Here is a 20,698-nt window from a genome sequence, read left to right as displayed (position 1 = left end):
CATTTATTTAGGTCCTTTAAAATGTTTTTCAGCAGTATTTTGTAGCTTTTAGTACAAGCCTTTCATCTCCTTGGTTAGATTTATTCCTAAGTATTTAATTCTTTTAGGTGCTAATGTAAATGGAATTGCTTACTTAATTTCTTTTTCAGATTGTTGCCGTTGTGTAGAAACAGCTGATTTTTGTGTGTTGATCTCTGCGGTTGCTAGTAGCTTTCTTAGGGATTCTTGGATTTTTTAAGCAAGTTATTTTTTGTTAATGTTTATATGCTTTTCAGTTTATTGTGATTTTATAGCTACAGTTGCTGACGTTTCATGTTTTAATGTTTGTTTCCTTGCGATACATTACTTGTCATTTGTCCCTTTTTCCCTTAACTTTTTCCTGTTTATTTCAGTGTATTTGAAAACTGGGTTTTCTTTAGTTTCAAGGTTCAACATTTCTTATTTTTCCATAAGTACTAGTTTTTTTTTAATATGGATACCATTTTTACTTGGTATTATGTTGGTAAAATTTGGGATTTATCTTCCTAATTTTCTTTAATGTTTAGAAATGTTCTGTTTTATGCATTTATGCATTACTTATTCATGGAGCATTATATTTTGTGATCTTGAGTTTTGAATGTGTATGCAGAATCCAGTACATTTTAAACTTTAAGACTTTACATAGCTAACACTGAATGAATTAGATAAATGAATAATAATAGTACCTGTATGTTGTTTTAGGCAGGTAAATAACTTTGTTATGATTTTTCATTTTTAGACCTTGCATCGAAGTGGGAGTTTCATTAATTCTCTATTACAGCTGGAAGAACTAGGATTTCGCAGTGGAGCACCCATGATTAAAAAAATAGCTTTTATTGCTTGGAAGAGTTTAATAGATAATTTTGCTTTGAATCCAGGTAAGTAAGTAATGTCTTAAAATTTTGATTTTTCTATGGATTTTACTCAAGATGAAAAGAACAAAGCCTTTCTGATTTTTTTGGATTTTATATTGAAACTTAACCTATTGAATATATATATTTTTTTAATTTTAAGGGAATAAACTTATAGCCAAAAATAGAATTAAAAAGCCTAGGCATTATTGAAAATCACAGAAAATTTGTTTTAAGCTATTTCAAAAATTAAACAAAGTGACAGATCCCATTTGTGGTTTTTTTAGTATATTCCAGCACTTAGTTGAGCACTTTGAGTACCTCTAATTTAATCATCACAATAGATCTGAGATACAAAGTATTATCACTATTTTAGAGAGATTAATTTATCAGAGGTCATTTATAGCCATTAGATGATAGGAAGCAATTGTGATTGCTATGAAGCATGACTGATAAAACGTTTTTCTCTCAGGACCTTTAGAACAGTGCCTAATAGTGGGTTTTTACTATTAATATTTCCAAGTGATTCCTTTTGATTTACCTTAACTTTATCTTCCTGTTGTCTAGTGGAGGTGTTTGATATACAGTTGACCCTTGAACAAGGGAGGGTTAGGGATGCCAGCATCCCACTGCATATAACTTTTCACTCCCCCCAAATTTAACTACAGATAGCCCACTGTTGACCAGAAGCCTTACAAATAACATAAACTGTCGATAACCCATATTTTGTATGTTATATGTATTATATACTCTAGTCTTACGATAAAGTAAGAGAAATGTTAGGAAAATCATAAGGAAGAGAAAATACATTTGCAGTATTGTATAAAAAAAAATCTGTGTATAAGTGGACACATGCAATTCAAACCCATGTTCAAAGGTCAGCTGTATATATGAGAAAGTATATAGCCCAAAAGTAGGTCAGTAGGAATACCTACTTAATTGGGTAGTTAATCTTAGATATAACGAATACTGTATGTTTATAAGATCTGCTACATAATATTGATTTCATCCTGTATTTTTTCTCTGCCAAAGACAATTAATAATCCTTTCTCTTCCCCTTTTTAGTGTGTTTTGTAAGGTGATTATTTTCATTAACTATAATTTTATTGAAAATATTGATAGTGCATTGCCAGGCACAAATTTTAAGTGTAAATGTTACCTTTTTTGTTGTTGTTATTTATGAGCCGGTAATGCAAGTTGATGTTCCGGACTAAATCTGGACTAAAGCATAAAATAGACATGACTTAAAGAAGATAAATTAAATGCTATCTCATTTGAAGTAAGTCCAGAGCTAAAGAGCCCATCCCTAGTGTTAATGGATCTAGGAAATCTTAAGGAATCAGATGCCTGTCTTTCTATTCTGTCATCTCTCTAGAGCCTTCCAGAAATTCCACATACACTTCCACTTAAATCTCATTGGGTAGAATGGCTGAATGGGAGACTAGATAAAGAAATAAAAAATTGGGTATCTGTCATTGTCCTGAGTGAAAGAGGTCTTGTATCTAAAAAAGAATGGCAATTTCTGCTATAGGGATATTATTGTGGAGCTCCTCTCATAAGTAGAGTAGGAGTTCAAAAAAGATTAGAGAATTTGTTCCCACAGTGATTTGACTTTATTTTCTTCTTTATAGAAATGTTAATTGTGAAAGCTAAATGGCAGAATAGCTGTCAGAAACATTAATGCCATCTCACCAAATACATAGCTTGACTGATGTTTCAAAATCCTTTTCGAGTCTTTTTGATAAGTTACTTGAGCACACAGGCATCTTATTTTGTGTATTCCCAGTTATTACACTCAGTATTAGGCTGGACAGTTTATTGTGGAGGACTGCCCTGTGTGTTGAAGGAAGTTTAGCAGTATCCTTGGGTGCAGCCTACTAGATGCCTACAACATCCTCTGTACCCCTGCCTCTCAGGTCTAACAACCAGAGATATTGTAGACATTGCCAAATGTCCCTTGGTAGGAAGATCGTTCCTGGCACACACAGTTTCTAATAAACATTACTTCCTCTTTTTTCTTTTTCTCTTTCTTTGGCCTTATTACATGTAGTCTAGTTGTTCTGGAGTCTGTCACATTGAAAATTTGAGGTTTAACAAGAACGGCTGATGTAAAAAAAATTTTTTGTATATCAGTTCTCTTGTGGTCAGAAAGACTTACATACTTATTCTTAAAATTTAGTCTTCAGCTCTTATATCTTTTTACCCATGTGCTTATTTTCTTTTAAGAAATACTATGCAGTGCAAAAAGGCTGAAGTTGTTAATGCAGCCTTTGAGTTCCATCCATGTGAGAACAGAAACTCTAGCACTAACAAAGCTAGAAGTCTGGTGGTATCTATTGATGAGACTTGGACCTCATCTTCCTGCTAATTTTGAACAGGTAATGAAAGTGTTGAGTATAATGCTTGGTGTGTTTTAATGCATTCTTAAATTCTTAACAATCTAATCTTTCAGTGTTACATTTGCTGTGTTATATGAAAGCTCTTTTTTTCCTAACACAACTTGAGTTTATTTTTCTCAAAAGATATTCTCTAGTTGTGTGAAATGGAGTCTCTAAAGCTTTCTTAACCAGCAACCACTCAAATATCTATCCTTACTCTAAAGGCATTTTGAGAGATTTTTTTAAAAGAAATTTCATAGCATTTAGAATATAATTGAGTGTAAAATCAACATTACTGATACAGAAATCTAGTTTACACCGGGTTGATAAAAAGTTGGATCAATTCTTATTTTTTGTATCTCCTCTATTTCTAGGCTACATAATGGTAACAAATCATTTAATCCCAGCATAGCTTTGCAATGTTATTATAAATGATTTTACAAATTTTTTTTAGATTTTGATACCCTTGCTGGCATTTAGACATATCTATACCTCCTTGATTTTGCAATTAATCCCATCCTTGGTTTCTGTATTTTACAATAAGTAAAAAAGGATAGCTCTGATAATTTCTATCTTTTTCATTTCTTTATTGTATATTGTTTATCTGGGATTTTGGAATATATCTTACTGTTAAATCTGTAGTCCTTGTCTTTTGGTCTGTGTATGTAATTGCACGGCAGTGAGTATATTATTGGAAATTGGGTTTTATAATAAAATATACTTGAATTTTTAGCAAGTTTTTTAAATTCTTAATTATTTAATGTCATAAGGCTTTTAAACTTAACAGCATGAATTAATTGGAGTTGGGCATTAATGATAGTATCTAACAGGAACATAATTATTACAGATTCTACCATTACGAAGTCCTAAGTAGGCTAATCTTACCCAGTTGCCCCACACATTCATTGGTATAATTTATGCATTGACTAGATTTGATTGGTACTGGAATGATCTTAGAAATGAGCTTGAGGTTGTCTTAGTTCATTTTTTTTAGGGTACATTTTTAAAAAGCTTAAAATGAGTCTGTACCGATTGCATTAAAACTTGGGCATTGTTTATGTGTATAATTTCCCATCTGGAATTTAGAACTGAAATTTATAGATAGTACACATTTATAGGGCAAATTTCAGTTGTAATAAAAATTTTTACTTGTTTGCAGTTTTAGTTTTTTTAGCCAGTGCATCCAAACAGCCAGCCAGTAGGATTCAGCATATCAAAAGAACTTGGAGTTCTTCTTAAATTTAACTATATCATGCAAGACTTTTAAAAAATATGGCACTTAAAAAAAAAAAAAAATATGGCACTTAGGTAGTTTAGAGATAGTTTTCCTTTTTTTGTTTTTAACCCCAATAGGTGTGCGTGCCTCTGATTCAAAGTACAATAAGCATCGATTCTAATGCTTCACCTCAAAGCAGTTCGTCTCGTGTAACTGCTTCTCCAGGTTTAAGTCCTATGACTCCTATACACAAAGGTAAGAGACATACTTGGGTTTTTTTTTTTTCCCTATTTCTAAAAAGGGCTTGAATGTAGCCTTTGCTCAGTTATTCACATACAGTGAAGCACTTTATAATTTTGACGCCCTAATCACAAAGTCAGTTCTATACTAATTGTTTTCCTGTGTGTTACTGTTGTAATTGCGTTGTTGTGGTTGGGAAAAGATGGGTGTTTTTCCACTATACACGTGAGATGTATTACAAATGACTGTTGTGTTTGTTTCAGAACCAGAATTTTAGAGCTTTTATTAAAAACAACAGATTTTAACGGATGTTTTTTTAAAAAGTGGCTTAGCAGGGTGCATGAGTGGTTCAGTCAGTTAAGTGTCAATTCCTGATTTCATCTCCGGTCATGATCTCAGGGTCTTAGGTAGCATCTGCTTGAGGTTCTGTCCCTCTGCTCCTCCCCCCTCAAACAAACAAACAAAATCTTTTTTAAAAAGTGGGTTAGTTTATATACCATTGGAAGAAAATGATTTGCTGTTTTTTTTTTTTTTTTATGTTAGCTATTCTAGTCAGATTTTTATATTTAAGGGTCAGGAATGCCTGCATAATAATATTTCAAAGTATGAATTAATGCTTGATAATTATCTTCATTTAAATGGTGTGTGACACTAAATCTTGTTTTTAAAAACCTAATAAGATAATTAGGAACTCTGTTGTGGGCTTTAGGCAAAAATTCAATTTTTGTTTGACAAAAACTATTTACTTTTCAAAGATACATTTCATTGAAATGAAGTAAACAAAATATGTTCACTTGGATAGCTAATTTAAGTTAATATAACTTACCATTTGTGTTTTATTTTGTTTTGTTTTTAAGGTGCTTCCTCATATGGAACTCCTGTAACTCCCCGGATGAACTTAAGTTCAAATTTTGGTGGAATGGCCACAATCCCCTCTATTCAACTTTTGGGACTTGAAATGCTGCTTCATTTTTTGTTGGGTCCAGAAGTCTTGAGTTTTGCTAAGCAAAACAAACTTGTACTGAGCTTAGGTATTTACTTTTTTAAAACTGTTCAGAGCAAGAGTGCATTAGGCGAGAAGACATTTATCTTCCCCAAAGCCAAAATAACTCTGTAATTACGTATGAAATAAATATAAATCTTTTTAATAGAAAACACATGTCAGACCACCTAATATTTTATATTGAGCTGTTTTATTTTATAAAGCTTTGGTTTGGCATAATTGCCCTTTTTTCTCTCTTTTTTAGAGCCACTCGAACATGCGTTAATCAGCAGCTCTTCTTTTTTTTCCAAACATGCAAATACACTTATCACTGCTGTTCATGATAGCTTTGTTGCGGTTGGAAAAGATGCTTCTGGTAAATATTTAAGAGAAAATTTTTTATTGTTTGTTTAAACCTGTGTTTAAAAAGAAAATAAAATAGCAAATATTTGTATAGTGCCATCTTTTGGCCAAATTGTGCTTGAAGAACTTTACATATAAATCATTTAATTCTCACAGTAACCTCTGTTAATCCATTTTTCAGACGAAGAAACTGTGTTGTACAGAGAAGTTAGTAACTTGTGCAAAGTCACATAGTTGATGGTGGAGCTGTGATTCAAACCTGGGCTCCATGGCCCTAGCATCTACACTTAAATGCCTGTGTTTGATGGCCTATCAAATACTGAGATGAAATTTCAAAAACAGTTTGCTGTTTAACTGGCTGGGAAATTTTTTTCTAGGGGCTTTCAGGTGTCCTTTTGAATCTTCTGTTTTTTTCCTTGTCTCGGAAGCAAAAGGTATTCAGTAAAGAAAATGCAGATAGCAGAAAAAAAGAAAATAATCACCCTTAATTAAATTACAGGGCCCATTGTTAATAGGTTACAGTTTGAAAAAATATTTCTTTGTTGTGATAGTGTTTCATAAACTGATAGGGTTGAATATTTTAAGAATTATACTCTTAACTATTGCTCAACTTATTTCTTTAGTGTAAGGATGTAAGGGTAAGCCTTTATAGTCATACCTACTACATTCTAAAGTTTATTCTGTTTTGTTTGGCAGATGCAGTTGTCAATGCTATTTGGAAGGAGCTAATTAGCTTGATGAAGTCAGTTATTGAATCAGGTAACTATTATAACTGATCAAATGATTTTTATAGCACCCAATGAGTTTTTGTTTGGCTTTTGTAAATAAAATTTACTTTTAAGTCAATTTTTGAACTGTATAGCTTCCTGACTTTCAAATAAAGCTATTTGATACATTTAAAAAAATCAGTGTCATAACTAAGTATATGTTTTTATCCCTAAAAATACTCTATTTTCACCCTTAAAATACTTGGATATTGCTTTTTGCTTTTTGATAGGTAACAAAAAAGAGAGACCAGGTTCTGAAGTTTTGACCCTGTTACTAAAATCTTTAGAAAGCATAGTGAAGTCAGAAGTATTTCCTGTGTCAAAAACACTGGTAAGGATAATGATTATGTGCTGGAATTAAAAAATCGTATTCTGAAATTGAATTTTTTGGTGGAGATACTTACACAGACCAGGTTTTTTTTTCCTTTTTAAGATTTTATTATTTATTTTAGAGACAGAGAGTGTGCGCGCACACAAGCAGGGGGAGGAATTGGGTGGGAGGGAGGAAGAGGGGGAAAGAATCTGTAGCTGACTCCACGCTGAGTGTGGATCCCCAGGCAGGGCTTGAGATCATTACCTGAGCCAAAACCGAGAGTCAGACGCTTGACTGAGCCACCCAGGTACCTCCAGACTAGATTTTAAGATTTTATATCAGCAATTTAGCCCTGTAGTAAATGTTATTCCATTGACTTTGGAGTCATTTGAAGCCTCAATAAAGTAAATGAGTATACCGGCAATACAAAAATCTTCCAATGTCATAAGAATGAGCCATACAGAGAAAATGGGGTAAAGGACGTGAAACAAGAACTGAGGAAACTCAGAACACTAATTTTATAAGATTGCTGAGCTCCACTAATAGTTATTTTGTACATTTAAGAAAATATCTGGTAATAATCTTGCGGAACTTTTGCAATTTAAATGAACTCTGTTTAACCAAGATAATGACTTTGGTATTAAACATCTTTTTTATCCTATATAGTAGAGAAGGAAAAAACAAATTGGATATACTTTTTATAATAGTGAGTCTCCCAAGATAACTGCAGATGGAGTAAACTATACCCTACTTAAATTCCTTCTGAGTCTATGTACTGGGATAGCTACTATGGCAGTAGTTCATAGTGGTTAATAGCAAGGGCTCTGGAGCAGACTAGGTTGAATTCCCCCACCCAATTTTTATTAGCTGAGTGAACTTGGTCAGTTTTTCTACTCTCTTACCTTTTCTAAAGGGAATATAGTAGTTTTATATAATTAGGTTAATAGCAGAGCACAATGGGTCAGGAACAAAATAGTCTGTAAATGCTATTTAGTATTATCATTAGTGTCTCATTCAAATGAGAGTGTGTAGGCACATTTTAACTAAAATACCTTTTCTGTCATATTATGTCACTTGTTATGTAGTTCGAATTAATACCAGTATAATAATAATTTTGAATGGCAGTTTGATAGGCTCTGTCATATTTGAGAGATGTGTCTTTAGACCCAGCTTCTAGTTAGTAGTCCTTTGAAATATACTTGCTTCTGGCACTAGTGAGTACATAATTCGTTGCAGAATATCTTTTTTATAGTATATTAAAACAAAGGCCTCAAGGGCTATTAATAGAAAAATGTTTGAATAAACTGTGCACATTCATACAGCAGTTAAGAATGTCTACATATATTGATGTTAAAACTCCATAACACAGTTAGATGAAGGTCAGTTCCAGAGTATCTCACAGTATAATGTCATTAATGCTATAAAAGAATAGATGTATGACAGCCCAGGAAGTTTTGTTTCTGTGTATACTTAAATACATGGAAATTTAGAAGGTCTAGAAAAATAAACTCCACAAACTGATAGTATTGATTTTCCCTGGAGATAAAGGACTTTGTCATTTTATTTTTTATGTTTCTGTATTTGAACTTTTAAAACTAATGTAAATATATTCACATTAATATATAAATGTATTTGAACTTCTTGAATGGAGAATCTATTTACATTAATGAATGAGCATTACTTAATAAATTGTTAATTAAAAATATAGCTAACAGTACTAGATTTTTACTAAGTAAAGTATTTTTATAGCTAATTTACAACAAAACTTTTTTTTTCTTAGGTCCTCATGGAAATTACAATTAAAGGACTGCCCCAGAAAGTATTAGGTTCACCAGCATATCAGGTTGCTAATATGGATATTCTTAATGCAAGTATCTTAAATGTAATGATATGATTAAAATTAGCCAAAAGATAAAGTTCCGTGATAGTTTTTTTTTTTCCTTAACATAGTGAAACTTAGCTTGTAAAATTTTGAGAGAATTGGATTTGGATAGGCTGATTATGTTAAAGGGAGAAAACTGATAAAGTAATAGATTAAAGAATTAAATATGACATTATTTAATGGAACTATTTTTCTGAATTACACTAAAAGTTCTAGCAGGAGAGTTTTCTGTTTGCTTATACATAGTAATAGTGGTTACTATTTAAAAATTTGGAAGCATAGTAACAGTTCCTTAATTATGGTGAAATAAATTTAATATCTACAGGATGTAGATGTATTTATTGGTCCAGCAAGTTTTAACTTAATGTTCTTTTTATATCTGGAATATACCATTCCTCAATTGCTCATGTAGATGGAATAGCTGTTACTAAAATATAAAGAGCTTGATTTTTGTGTGCAGTTTATAGAAATATATTTGCTACCATTGTGTCATATCCTAAATAATATCAAAAGTTAAATTTCTTTAGCTTAAAAGGATCATTTTACATAATTGATTATAGAAAACAAATGTAACAAGATTATACTCCTTATAACAAGAATATTGACTGCATTCTTCCATCTTTCTTCAGGGAACTCCTGCTTTGTTCTTAATTCAGTTAATTTTCAACAATAATCTCTTGGAATATGGTGTAGATGATGAGAGGTAATTTAAACTAGTCTTTTTGTTTATGTTGGAAAGGTTATTTGATGAATGAGATTCTTTTTTTTTAAGATTTTTATTTGGGAGAGAGTGAGCGAGAGAGAGAGAGAAAGAAAGGATGAGCAGGGGGAGGGAGAGGGAGAAGCAGACCTCCCCCCGCTGAGCAGAGAGCCCGATGTAGGGCTCGATTCCAGGACCTGGAGATCATGACTCGGGCCGAAGGCAGACGCTTTAAGCAACTGAGCCACCCAGGTGCCCCAGATGAATGAGATTCTTTTGAGTTATATGCTGTATCATCTTTTAAAATAAAAAAAAAATCAAAGTAAGACTATAACATTTCTTGTTTCCTTGTTGGTTATTTTTATACTTTTGTAATAGTGTAACATGTATTTTGGCAGAAAGCGCTGGATAATGCATAGCTCAATTTTTTCTTCAGGTTTTTTCTCAATCTGGAAACACTTGTTGGCTGTGTCCTTTCTGGTCCAACTTCACCACTAGCTTTCAGTGACTCTGTTTTAAATGTTATTAACCAAAACGCAAAGCTGTTGGAAAACAAGGAGCATCTCTGGAGAATGTGGGGTATTATAGTCACCCCATTAACGGAATTGATTAATCAGGTATAAGTGCTACATGTTTCCCCTAAAACTTAAGGAACATTTTCCTTTTTTTCTTATTAGAGCACCTGGGGAAATAAATAGAAGTTCGAACTTGAATATAAAATGCTAAATATTTTTTTCTGTGGGATTGATTAATTTCCTGTTCTTTATATTAGTTGATTTCTTTTACTGCATTTCTGCCTTATTCAAGAAAGTATAACAATGGGGATGAATCAGCTCCCTTTTCTCCAGTAGTGATTATAAAGCCAGAAGACTTAGATGTTATAATATAACTTCTCATATTTATATTTTGAGTTCTTTCAGTATTTGTACTATGAGGAATAGTAATGGTTATCTTGACTAGACTGTATATTCAGATTTCCATGGGCAAGTCAGTTCGTGAATACCTCAAAGGCATATAGTAGTCCCCAAACCAGTAATCCGTTGAGTTGACTAACCCTTACATTTAGATACTTAACTGAAGTGACATTATCGGCAGGGTGTGGAACTCAACTTTTGTCACTCTTAATGGTTCATCTGTTGCTTTATCAATCTTTAAATGGAAATATTTTCTGGAAGTACTCTGCTGTAATTCTCAAATGAAGACTCCAGAGAGTTTATTAATGATAGTGCAGTCACCATTATTTTCACTACTAATTAGTTCAGCACATCATTTAAACATTCTTCTGAAAGAAAAAAGTTTACATTCCTAAATAAGTTTCCTGCTGTTTGAAGGATAGCAAGGTCTTTTTAATAAGTCCTTGCTTGAATCCTACCTTCTATGTTTAGTAAAAGATTTTGGAGTTACCTCTGGGATTCTTTTATAGGACTTAAACACCAAGTATTGTTTCTCAGGGTTGCTGTAACATTACCACAAGCAGGTGGCTTAAAACAACAAGGATTTATTCTCTTATATCTCTGGATCCCAGAAATCCAAAATCAGAGTATTGGCAGGCTTGGTTTCTTCGGGAGCCTTGAGGGAGAATTGTTACTGTTCCTCTCACTTAGCTTCATTTGGTTCTGGCAATTCTTTTTTTTTTTTTTTTTAAGATTTTATTTATTTATTTGGCAGAGAGACACAGCGAGAGAGGGAACACAAGCTGGGGGAATGGGAGCGGGAGAAGCAGACTTTCCGCGGAGCAGGGAGCCCGAGGCAGGGCTCGATCCCAGGACCCTGGGATCATGACCTGAGCCGAAGGCAGACGTTTAACGACTGAGGCACCCAGGTGCCCCTGGTTCTGGCAGTTCTTGATTGTTCCTAGGGTTATAGACAAATCACTCTAATCTCTCCCTCCATCCTCACATGGCATTCTTACGTGTCTTTATTGTCTGTCTAAATCCCACTTTTTTTTAAAAAAAAAGATTTTATTTAGTTATTTAACAGACGGCGGGAGAAGGAACACAAGCAGGGCAAGTGGGAGAGGGAGAAGCAGGCTTCCTGCTGAGCAGGGAGCCCCATGTGGGGCTCGATCCCAGGACCCTGGGATCAAACCCGAGCCGAAGCCAGACACTTATGACTGAGCCTCCCAGGCGCCCCCAAATCCCACTTTTCTTTTAGGAACACCAGTTATTGGATTAGGGCCTACCCTAATCCAGTATGCTTTTATTTTAACTTGATTATATCTGCAAAGTCCCTATTTCCAAATAAGGTCATATTCATAGTTACAGGGGTTAGGAGTTCACCACCTCTTGAACATCTCAACACTGTATCTACCTCACTACAAATAATAAGATGGTACTACACAGGACTAGAATTAGATGGTAATTTGTCTAACTTCTTCATTATTTTTCTTGTTTCAGACCAATGAAGTGAATCAAGGTGATGCCTTAGAACATAATTTTAGTGCCATATATGGTGCATTGACTTTACCAATAAACCATATTTTTTCAGTACAGAAATTTCCAGTGGTAAGGCAATGTCAAGTTTTTTACTTAAGGAATTTACATTTTTTTGAAAATGCTCTTTGACCCTTTATAATGAATTCCTACAGTAATTTTTCCTGCAGTGAGATTTCCTTATGACTTTTAATCAGCTTAGGGTAAAGGAAAATGGTGAAGGAAGAGAAATTCCTCTTGACCTTTGATAATTGCTGGTATTGTGGCATTATTGTAATTCTTCAAATAGAATTCTATAGGGGAGGCAAATTTACTACTCTACGCTAGTCTCATCTATGACACCTTAAATGTTACAGTGATTTTTTAAGATATATTCTGTTAGGTGTTTGATATGTAGATACACATTTTTAAATTTTCTTTTTTATTGTTATTTTTAGGCCACCATGAAGACCTTACTTAGAACTTGGTCAGAATTATATAGAGCATTTGCCCGCTGTGCTGCTTTGGTGGCAACTGCAGAAGAGAATTTGTGCTGTGAGGAACTTGCTTCCAAGATAATGTCCAGTTTAGAAGATTCAGGCTTTTCAGTGAGTTTATCCCAGTACTGACCTTGGTTGTATTTAAAGAATACTTTTCAAATAAATTGAGATAACATTTGTGAACTGTCATTTATAAGGTTTCTAGTTTATAAGGTACTAATAATATAAAACAAGTAACAGCCTTATAAAACAGTTTTGTGTCTTTGGTCTACTTGACTCTGAGGTCCATGTTTCAGGACCCTTAACAGTCATGCACTTTTACTACTGTGTTGCGTATCTGCCTGTGCCTGTGCCATTCTAGATTAACAATACAAGGACCTTGTCCAGGAGCCAACTTTCTCATGTCTATCTCTTAGATCTTTAAAGGCAATCCTTTGGAAGTTTGTGGACCTAAAAAAGTAGGTCCCATTTCACTCCTTTATTTATTAAAACAAAACAAAACAAAACAAATACTTTCATTGGTATGTATCATTCTAGAATAGAGCTCTTTTTTGTATTTACACAATTTACATATGTACATGAATACAGTTCTTGACACTTGAATTCTATTACTGAAGCATGCTTTTTTCATCTAGAAAGATAAACTTCTGCCCTTTGATAGTGGTTATCACTGTTACAAAAGAGATACCTATCAAGAGCTAGGAATTCATCTTTTCAGATTTTTTAATGCATTTATAATATCTTTTCAAAAATACTGGCACAGTTTTGATTGTTACATTTTGATATGATAGAATTTCAGAGTGACTTAAAAAATGTAAATCAGATCTTATCACTGAAAAAACTTCTGTAGCACTTAGATTAAAAATTTTGACTGCTTATAACTGCCCATGAGGCTTATGCTTCCATTCCCCAGGGGGTCTTATTTAATTACATTTGTTAGTATCTATCGTGGCACCTTGTTATTTACTTTTTGGCACTTATGTCAGAATCATTTGTGTACTTCATTATGTTACTTAACCAACACTCCATGAGGTTAGGGACATCCTGTCTTGATATGTATCCCTGGAATTTATCTGGCACATAGTTGAATTTGTTGAATGACTTTTATAACTGGTAGGGAGAATGTCGACCCATAGTTTTCATCTTTTAAATATTGTCTTGGTTATGTTTTCATCTTTGTTCCCTTCTGGAAGAAATTTAGAATCTGTCAAGTTTTATGAAATACACTTTAGATTTTTGCTTGGCTTGGTTGGTTATATTAAATTCATAGAGAAATTTAAAAATACTTTTACATCTTTATTTCCATGCAGGAATAATTGTGTTCGTGTATTTTAGTTCTTTTGATCTAACTTGCTTAATATTTGGTAGTTTTGAAGCTGTCTTTCAGCTATTATAAAGGCCCAACTATCCCCACCCATACAGAAACCCTATGTGGTTGCTGTTGGAGTATATAAAAGCTGTTGCTGATGTGCATTTCCTTTTATTGAACCAATCTTGTGTTCTTCGGATACACAGTCGTAGTGAAAGTTTTTTCAAACATTGCATATAGTGTTTTAAGATTTTTGCATGTATCTTCATTAGTGAGACTGGAATTCCTCATTCTCAAATTTTTGTCTAGTGTAAGAAGAATGTCATATCTATAGTTGTATTGTCCATTGATCATCACCATTTTTAAAGTCACTGATAAATCTTGTATGAAAGTACAGTAATCAGAATTATCCCAGTATTATGGAAAAGGATGTTATACCCGATACTAACATTGTATGTGAACTATAAATTTTAAAAATTGAAAAAATAAACATAAAATAATTTATGAACTCATTAAAAATTCTGAAAAGATGGATTTCTAATTTTTTTAATTTTCTGTGTCTTTATATCCTGAATATTTTTGTTTTCATTTTCTGGGTAATTTTTTAGCTTATATGTGAAGGCTTCACTTTTCATCTTTTCCAATATATGCATGTAAGACTATTATTGCTGCTATTAATTATCATAGATAAATATTAATAAATTGTAAATATATATTATGTGTTATAATTGATATTATATTTATGTATTTATACATAATTTATAGGACAGCATTTATAAATATATATACTTTGCATTACAGATTCTATTATAAATGTAATTATAAATATTAATTTTTTCTTTAATTTTTGTTTTAGCTTGAATATAGTTAACATGCAGTGTTAAATTAGTTTCAGGTGTACAATATAGTGGTTTAACAATTCTCTACATTAATTACACAGTGCTCACCATGATAAGTGTACTCTTGATCCCTTTCATCTGTTTCACCCATTCCTCCCACGTACCTCCCCTCTGGTAACCATCAGTTTGTTCTCTATAGTTAAGAGTCTGTTATTTGGTTTGTCGCTTTTGTTGTTTGTTTTGTTTCTAAAATTCCATATATGAATGAGATCATATATTTGTCTTTCTTTGACTGACTTATTTCACTTAGCATTATACCCTTTAGATCCATCCATGTTGTTGAAATGGCAAGATTTTATTCTTCTTTATGTCTGAGTAATATTCCATTTTATCCATTCATCTGTTGATGGCCAGTTGGGCTGCTTCCATAATTTAGCTATTGTAGATAATGCTGCAGTAAACATCGGAAGGCACATATCTTTTTGAATTAGTGTTTTTGTATTCTTCAGGTCAATACCCAGTAATGGAATTACTGGATCATACGGTAATTCTATTTTTAATTTTTCGAGGAACTTCCATACGGTTTTCCAGAGTAGCTGCACCAGTTTGCATTCCCACCAACAGTGCACGAAGTTTCCTTTTTCTTCACATCCTTGCCCATGCTTGTTGTGTTTTTAGTCATTCTGATAAGTGTGAGGTGATATCTCATTTAGTTTTGATTTGCATTTCTTTGATGATGAGTGATGTAGAGCATTTTCTCATGTGTCTGTTGACCATCTGTATATCTTCTTTAGAGAAATGTCTTTTCATGTTTTCTGCCTGTTTTTAATTGGATTATTTGTTTTTTGACGTTGGGTTTTATAAGTTCTTTATTTTGGATGCTAAACTTGTATCAGATATTTTGTTTGCAAATATTTTCTCCCATTCCATAGATTGACTTGTAGTTTTGTTGATTGTTTGCTTTGCTCTGCAGAAACTTTTTTTTATTTTGATGTAGTCTTAATCATTTATTTTTGCTTTTGTTTTCCTTGCCTCAATAGAAAAAATGTTGCTATGGCCAATGTCAGAGAAATTACTGCCTGTCATCTCTTGTAGAATTTTTATGGTTTCAGGTCTCATATCCAGGTCTCATATTTAGGTCCTAAGATCCATTTTGAGATTATTTTTGCATATGGTGTAGAAAGTGGTCCGCTTTTATTCCTTTGCGTGTAGTTTTCCAAACACCATAGTCTTGCCCCTTTTGTCAAAGATTAATTGACTATAGAATCATGGGTTTGTTTCTGGGCTTTCTGTCCTGCTTCATTGATCTGTATGTCTGGTTTTGTGCCAGTACCATACTGTTTTGATTACTACAGATTTGTAGTATATCTTGTTATTGGGAATTGTGATACCTTTAGTTTTCGGCTTTCTCAAGATTGCTTTGGCTATTTGGGGTCTTTTGTGGTTCCATTCAAATTCTAAAGTTGGTTATTCTGTGAAAAAGGCTGTTGGGATTTTGGTAGGGATTGCATTAAATCTGTAGATTGCTTTGGATAGTAAGGACATTTTAACAATATTTGTTCTTCTAGTCTGTGTGCATGGAATATCATTGCATTTGTTTGTGTCATCTTCAGTTTCTTTCATCAGTATTTTATACTTTTTAGACGTCAGGTCTTTTATCTCCTTGGTGAAGTTTATTCCTAGGTATTTTATTATTTTTGGTGTAATTGTAAATGGAATTGTTTCCTTAATTTCTGTTCATTATTTGTGTATAGAAATGAAACGGATTTCTGTATATTGATTTTGTATTCTGTGACCTTACTGAATTCATTTATCAGTTGTAGTAATATTTTTGGTGGAGTCTTTAGGGTTTTCTTTTTTCTTTTTAAGGGAGAGCAGAAAGCGTGAGCAGGGGTGGAGGGTTTCAGAGGGAGGAAGAGCGAGAATCCCAGGCAGATTCCACACTCAGGGTGGAGCCCAGCGTGGGGCTTGAAGTCATGACCTGACTCGAAATCAAGAGTCAGATACTCAATCAGCTGAGCCACCCAGGTGCCCCATGAATGATTTTTATAAATGTATTTTTAGATTGCTTTTGCTAATATTTTGTTGAGGATTTTTGCATCTATGTTCATCAGATACTGGTCTATAGTTCTCTTTTTCCATAGTATCTTTATCTGTTTTGGTATCAAGGTAATGCTGTCCTCATAGAATGAATTTGGAAGTGTTCTCCCTCTTCTGTTTTTGGAATAGTTTGAGAAGAATAGTTATTAACTGTTTAAATGTTTGGTAGAATTCATCTGTGATGTCATCTGATCCTGGACTTTTGTTTGTTGGGAGTTTTTTGGTTACTGATTGAGTTGCATTGCTAGTAACCATTCTGTTCAGATTTTGTTTCTTTCTGATCAGTTTTGGGAGGTTATGTTTCTAGGAATTGATCAATGTTGTCTGATTTCTTGGCATATAATTTTCATAATATTCTCTTACAATCCTTTGTGTTTCTGTGGTGTCAGTTATTTCTCTTTATTTTTTTTTTAAGATTTATTTAAGTCAGAGAAAGACAATTATCATAGGATCTCACTAGTATGTGGAATTTAAAAAACAAAACAGATTCATAGGGGAATAGAGGAAAAAATAAAACAAGATGAAATCAGAGAGGGAGACAAACCAATAAGAGACTCTTAATCATAGGATACATGGTTGCTGGAGGGGAGGGGGTATAGGGATGGGGTGGTGGCTGGGTGCTGGGCATTAAGGAGGGCATGTGATGTAATGAGCACAGGGTATTATATAAGACTGATAAATCACTGACCTCTACCTCTGAAACCAATAATACATTATATGTTATTTAATTGGATTTAAATTAAAAAAGACTTAAAAAATAATAATGAAGAATTTTATGAACCATTTTGTGCCAGTAACTTTGTTAATCTTAATGAAAGGGACAACAAATTCCTTCAACGACAACTAGTATTAAAGCTCAATCAGGAAGAAATAGGTAACTGTAAGAACCTTATATTTATTAAAGTAATTGAATTTGTAAAAAAAAAAAAAAAATTATTTATTTATTTTTAAGTAATCTCTCCACCCAAGGTGGGGCTCAAACCCACAACCCCAAGATTAAGAGTTACGTGCTCTTCTGACTGAGCCAGCCAAGTGCCCCTCTTTATCCTCTTTCATTTCTGATTTTGCTTATTTGAGTCCTCTTTTTTTGCTCATAAATCTGGCTAAAGGTTTATCAGTTTCGTTGATTTCAAAGTTCATTTTGGTACATTTATCAGTTCTGTTGTTTTTTCTTTGTTTCTAATCCTGTTTCTGCTCTAATTTTTATTATTTCCTTCCTTCTGCTGGTTTTGGGTCATGTTTGTTCTTTTTCCTGCTCCTTTAAGTGTAAGATTAGGTTGTTTGCGAGTTTTTTTTTTTTTTTTTTTTGCCTCTTGAAGTAGGTCCATATTGCTGTAAACTTCCCTCTTAGAACCACTTTTGCTGCATCGCAAAGTCTTTGGAACATTGTGTTGCCATTTTCATTTGTCTCCATGATTTCTTGTTTGGCCCATTCATTGTTTAGTGTCATTTAACTTTCATGTATTTGTGTTCCTTTTTAAAGATTTTATTTATTTATTTGACAGAGAGAGAGACAGCTAGAGAGGGAACACAAGCAGGGGGAGTGGGAGAGGGAGAAGGAGGAGGGCCAAGCCAGAAGCCCGATGTGGGGCTCGATCCCAGGACCCCGGGATCATGACCTGAGCCGAAGGCCAGACGCTTAACGACTGAGCCACCCAGGCGCCTGTATTTATGTTCTTTCCACATTTTTTCTTGTGGTTGATTACTAGTTTCATAAGGTTGTGGTTTGAAAAGATGCATCGTATAAGTTTGGTTTTTGAATTTGTTGAGTTTTGTGGCTTAACATGTCCATCCTGGGGAACATTCCATGCGCACTTGAAAAGAATGTGTGTTCTGTTTTTGGTCGGAATGTTCTGAATATAACTGTTAGATCCGTCTGGTCCATTGTGTCATTCAGAGCCACTGTTTCCTTGTTGATTTTCTGTTTGGATGATGTATCCATTGATGTAAGTGGGGTTTAAAAGTCCTCTACTATTATTGTGTTACTATCAATTACTTCCTTTGTTAGCTGCTTTCTATATTTGGTTGCTTCCATGTTGGGTGCATAAATATTTACAACTGTTACATGTTATTGGATTGTTCCCTTTATTGTATAGTGTCTTTCTTTTGTTGAGTCTCTGTTTCAGAGTTTATTTTGTCTAATGTAAGCATTGCTACCAGCTTTTTTTCCACTTCTGTTTGCATGATTAATGCTTGTGCATCCTTTCCCTTTCAATCTGTATGTATCTTTAGGTCTGACATGAGTCTCTTGTAGGCTTCATATAGATAGGTGTTGCTTTTTTATTCATTCCCTTATCCTTTGTCTTTTGATTGGAGAATTTATTCCATCTACATTCAAAGTAATTATTGAAAGGTGTATACTTACTGCCATTTTGTTACTTGTTCCTTGGTTGTTTTTGTAGTTCTTCTCTATTCCTTCTCTTGCTCTCTTATGGTTTGCTGCCTTTCTTTAGTGATATATTTGGATTGCTTTCTTTGTATTTTTTTTTTTGCAATTTATTACTGTTGGGGTGTTTTGTTTTGTTTTTTTTTTTTTGGTAAAGATTTTATTTATTCATGAGAGAGCGAGAGAGGCAGAGGGAAAAGCAGGCTCCCAAGGAGCAGGGAGCCGATGTGGGACTCGATCCCAGGACCCTGGGATCACGACCTGAACCGAAGGCAGACGCTTAACCATCTGAGCCACCCAGGCACCCTGTTACTGGTTTTTGATTTGTGGTTACCATTACGTTTGTATATAACATTTTGCATATAGATAGCAATCTGCTTAAGTTTGAACCCTTTCTTTACTCCTGTCTTTCCACACCTACGTTTTAGGTATATGGGTTCATACTTTACATTCTTTTATTTTGTGAATCCCTTTACTGATACATATAGACTTCATTTTCCTGCTTTTGTGCTTCCTACTTTTCTTACTCCTACTTACAGTCTTTCTTTTCCACTCATAGAATCCTCTTTAACATTTCTTGTAGGGCTAGTTTATTTGGTTATGAGTTCCTTTAACTTTTGTTTATCTGGGAAACTCTTTATGTCACCTTCTATCCTGAATGATAGCCTTGCTGGATAGAGCAGTCTTGGTTGCAGGTGTCTTTTTTTCAGCACTTTGAATATTTCATGTCCCTCAGTCTGGCCTGCAAGATTTTTCCTGAAAAATCAGCTTTATAGCCATATGGGGTTTCCCCGTCTGTGTTTTCTTTTCTCTTGCTGCTGTTAAAATTCTCTCTCACTACTTTTTGCCATTTGGATTACTCTGTGTCTTGGTGTGGACCTTCTTGGGCTGATTCTGTTGGGGTCTGTCTTGTGCCTCCTGGATCTGGGACTTGTTGACTTCCTCAGGTTTGGGAAGTTTTCAGCTATTTCTTCAAATTTTCTGCCCCCCTCTTCTGTCTCTTCTTCTGAGATCACTATAAGGTGGGTGTTTGATGGTGTCACTAAATTTCCATGGTCTATTTTCATTTTTTATTACTTTTTCTCTTCTGTTCCAACTTGATTGCTTTCTATTACTCTTTCCTCCAGGTCGCTGATCCATTCTTCTGCTTTATCTAGTCTACTATTTATTCCATCTAGTGTTTTTTTAGTTCAGTTACTGAGTTCTTCCATCTCTGATGGGCTTTTATGTTTTCTCTTTTTTAAAAAAAGATTTTATTAATTTGAGAGAGGAGGAGAGAGAGAGTGGGGGGCGGTGAGGAGCAGAGGGAGAAGGACAAGCAGACGTGGAGCTGAGCTGGGAGCCTGACGCGGGTCTCAATCCCAGGACCCTGCAGTCATGACCTAAGTCTAAATCAGGAGTTGGACACTTAACCGACTGAACCACCAGGTGCCCCTTACGTTT

General features: G+C 33.9%; 1 protein-coding gene across 5 annotated transcripts in view; it reads left to right on the top strand.

Moving 5' to 3' along the window:
* RIF1 (replication timing regulatory factor 1) overlaps positions 1–20,698 on the top strand; it is a 65,882-nt gene that overhangs the window by 14,782 nt on the left and 30,402 nt on the right. For 4 of the 5 annotated variants that reach the window (XM_032410591.1, XM_032410552.1, XM_032410572.1 and 1 more), the window contains exons 9-20: positions 758–896; positions 3,096–3,247; positions 4,601–4,718; positions 5,561–5,734; positions 5,951–6,061; positions 6,745–6,807; positions 7,046–7,146; positions 8,909–8,995; positions 9,640–9,713; positions 10,147–10,327; positions 12,107–12,214; positions 12,580–12,729. In XM_032410591.1, the coding sequence (XP_032266482.1) occupies positions 758–896; positions 3,096–3,247; positions 4,601–4,718; positions 5,561–5,734; positions 5,951–6,061; positions 6,745–6,807; positions 7,046–7,146; positions 8,909–8,995; positions 9,640–9,713; positions 10,147–10,327; positions 12,107–12,214; positions 12,580–12,729 (1,458 nt within the window). The remainder of the gene's footprint in view (positions 1–757; positions 897–3,095; positions 3,248–4,600; positions 4,719–5,560; positions 5,735–5,950; positions 6,062–6,744; positions 6,808–7,045; positions 7,147–8,908; positions 8,996–9,639; positions 9,714–10,146; positions 10,328–12,106; positions 12,215–12,579; positions 12,730–20,698) is intronic. The other variant, XM_032410581.1, reaches the window with a different exon arrangement.

Source organism: Phoca vitulina, unplaced genomic scaffold (assembly GCF_004348235.1).
Source record: "Phoca vitulina isolate PV1807 unplaced genomic scaffold, GSC_HSeal_1.0 scaffold1, whole genome shotgun sequence".
Lineage (NCBI taxonomy): Eukaryota > Metazoa > Chordata > Mammalia > Carnivora > Phocidae > Phoca > Phoca vitulina.
Note: the sequence above shows the minus strand (reverse complement) of the source record. Positions and strands in the feature narration are given on the sequence as shown.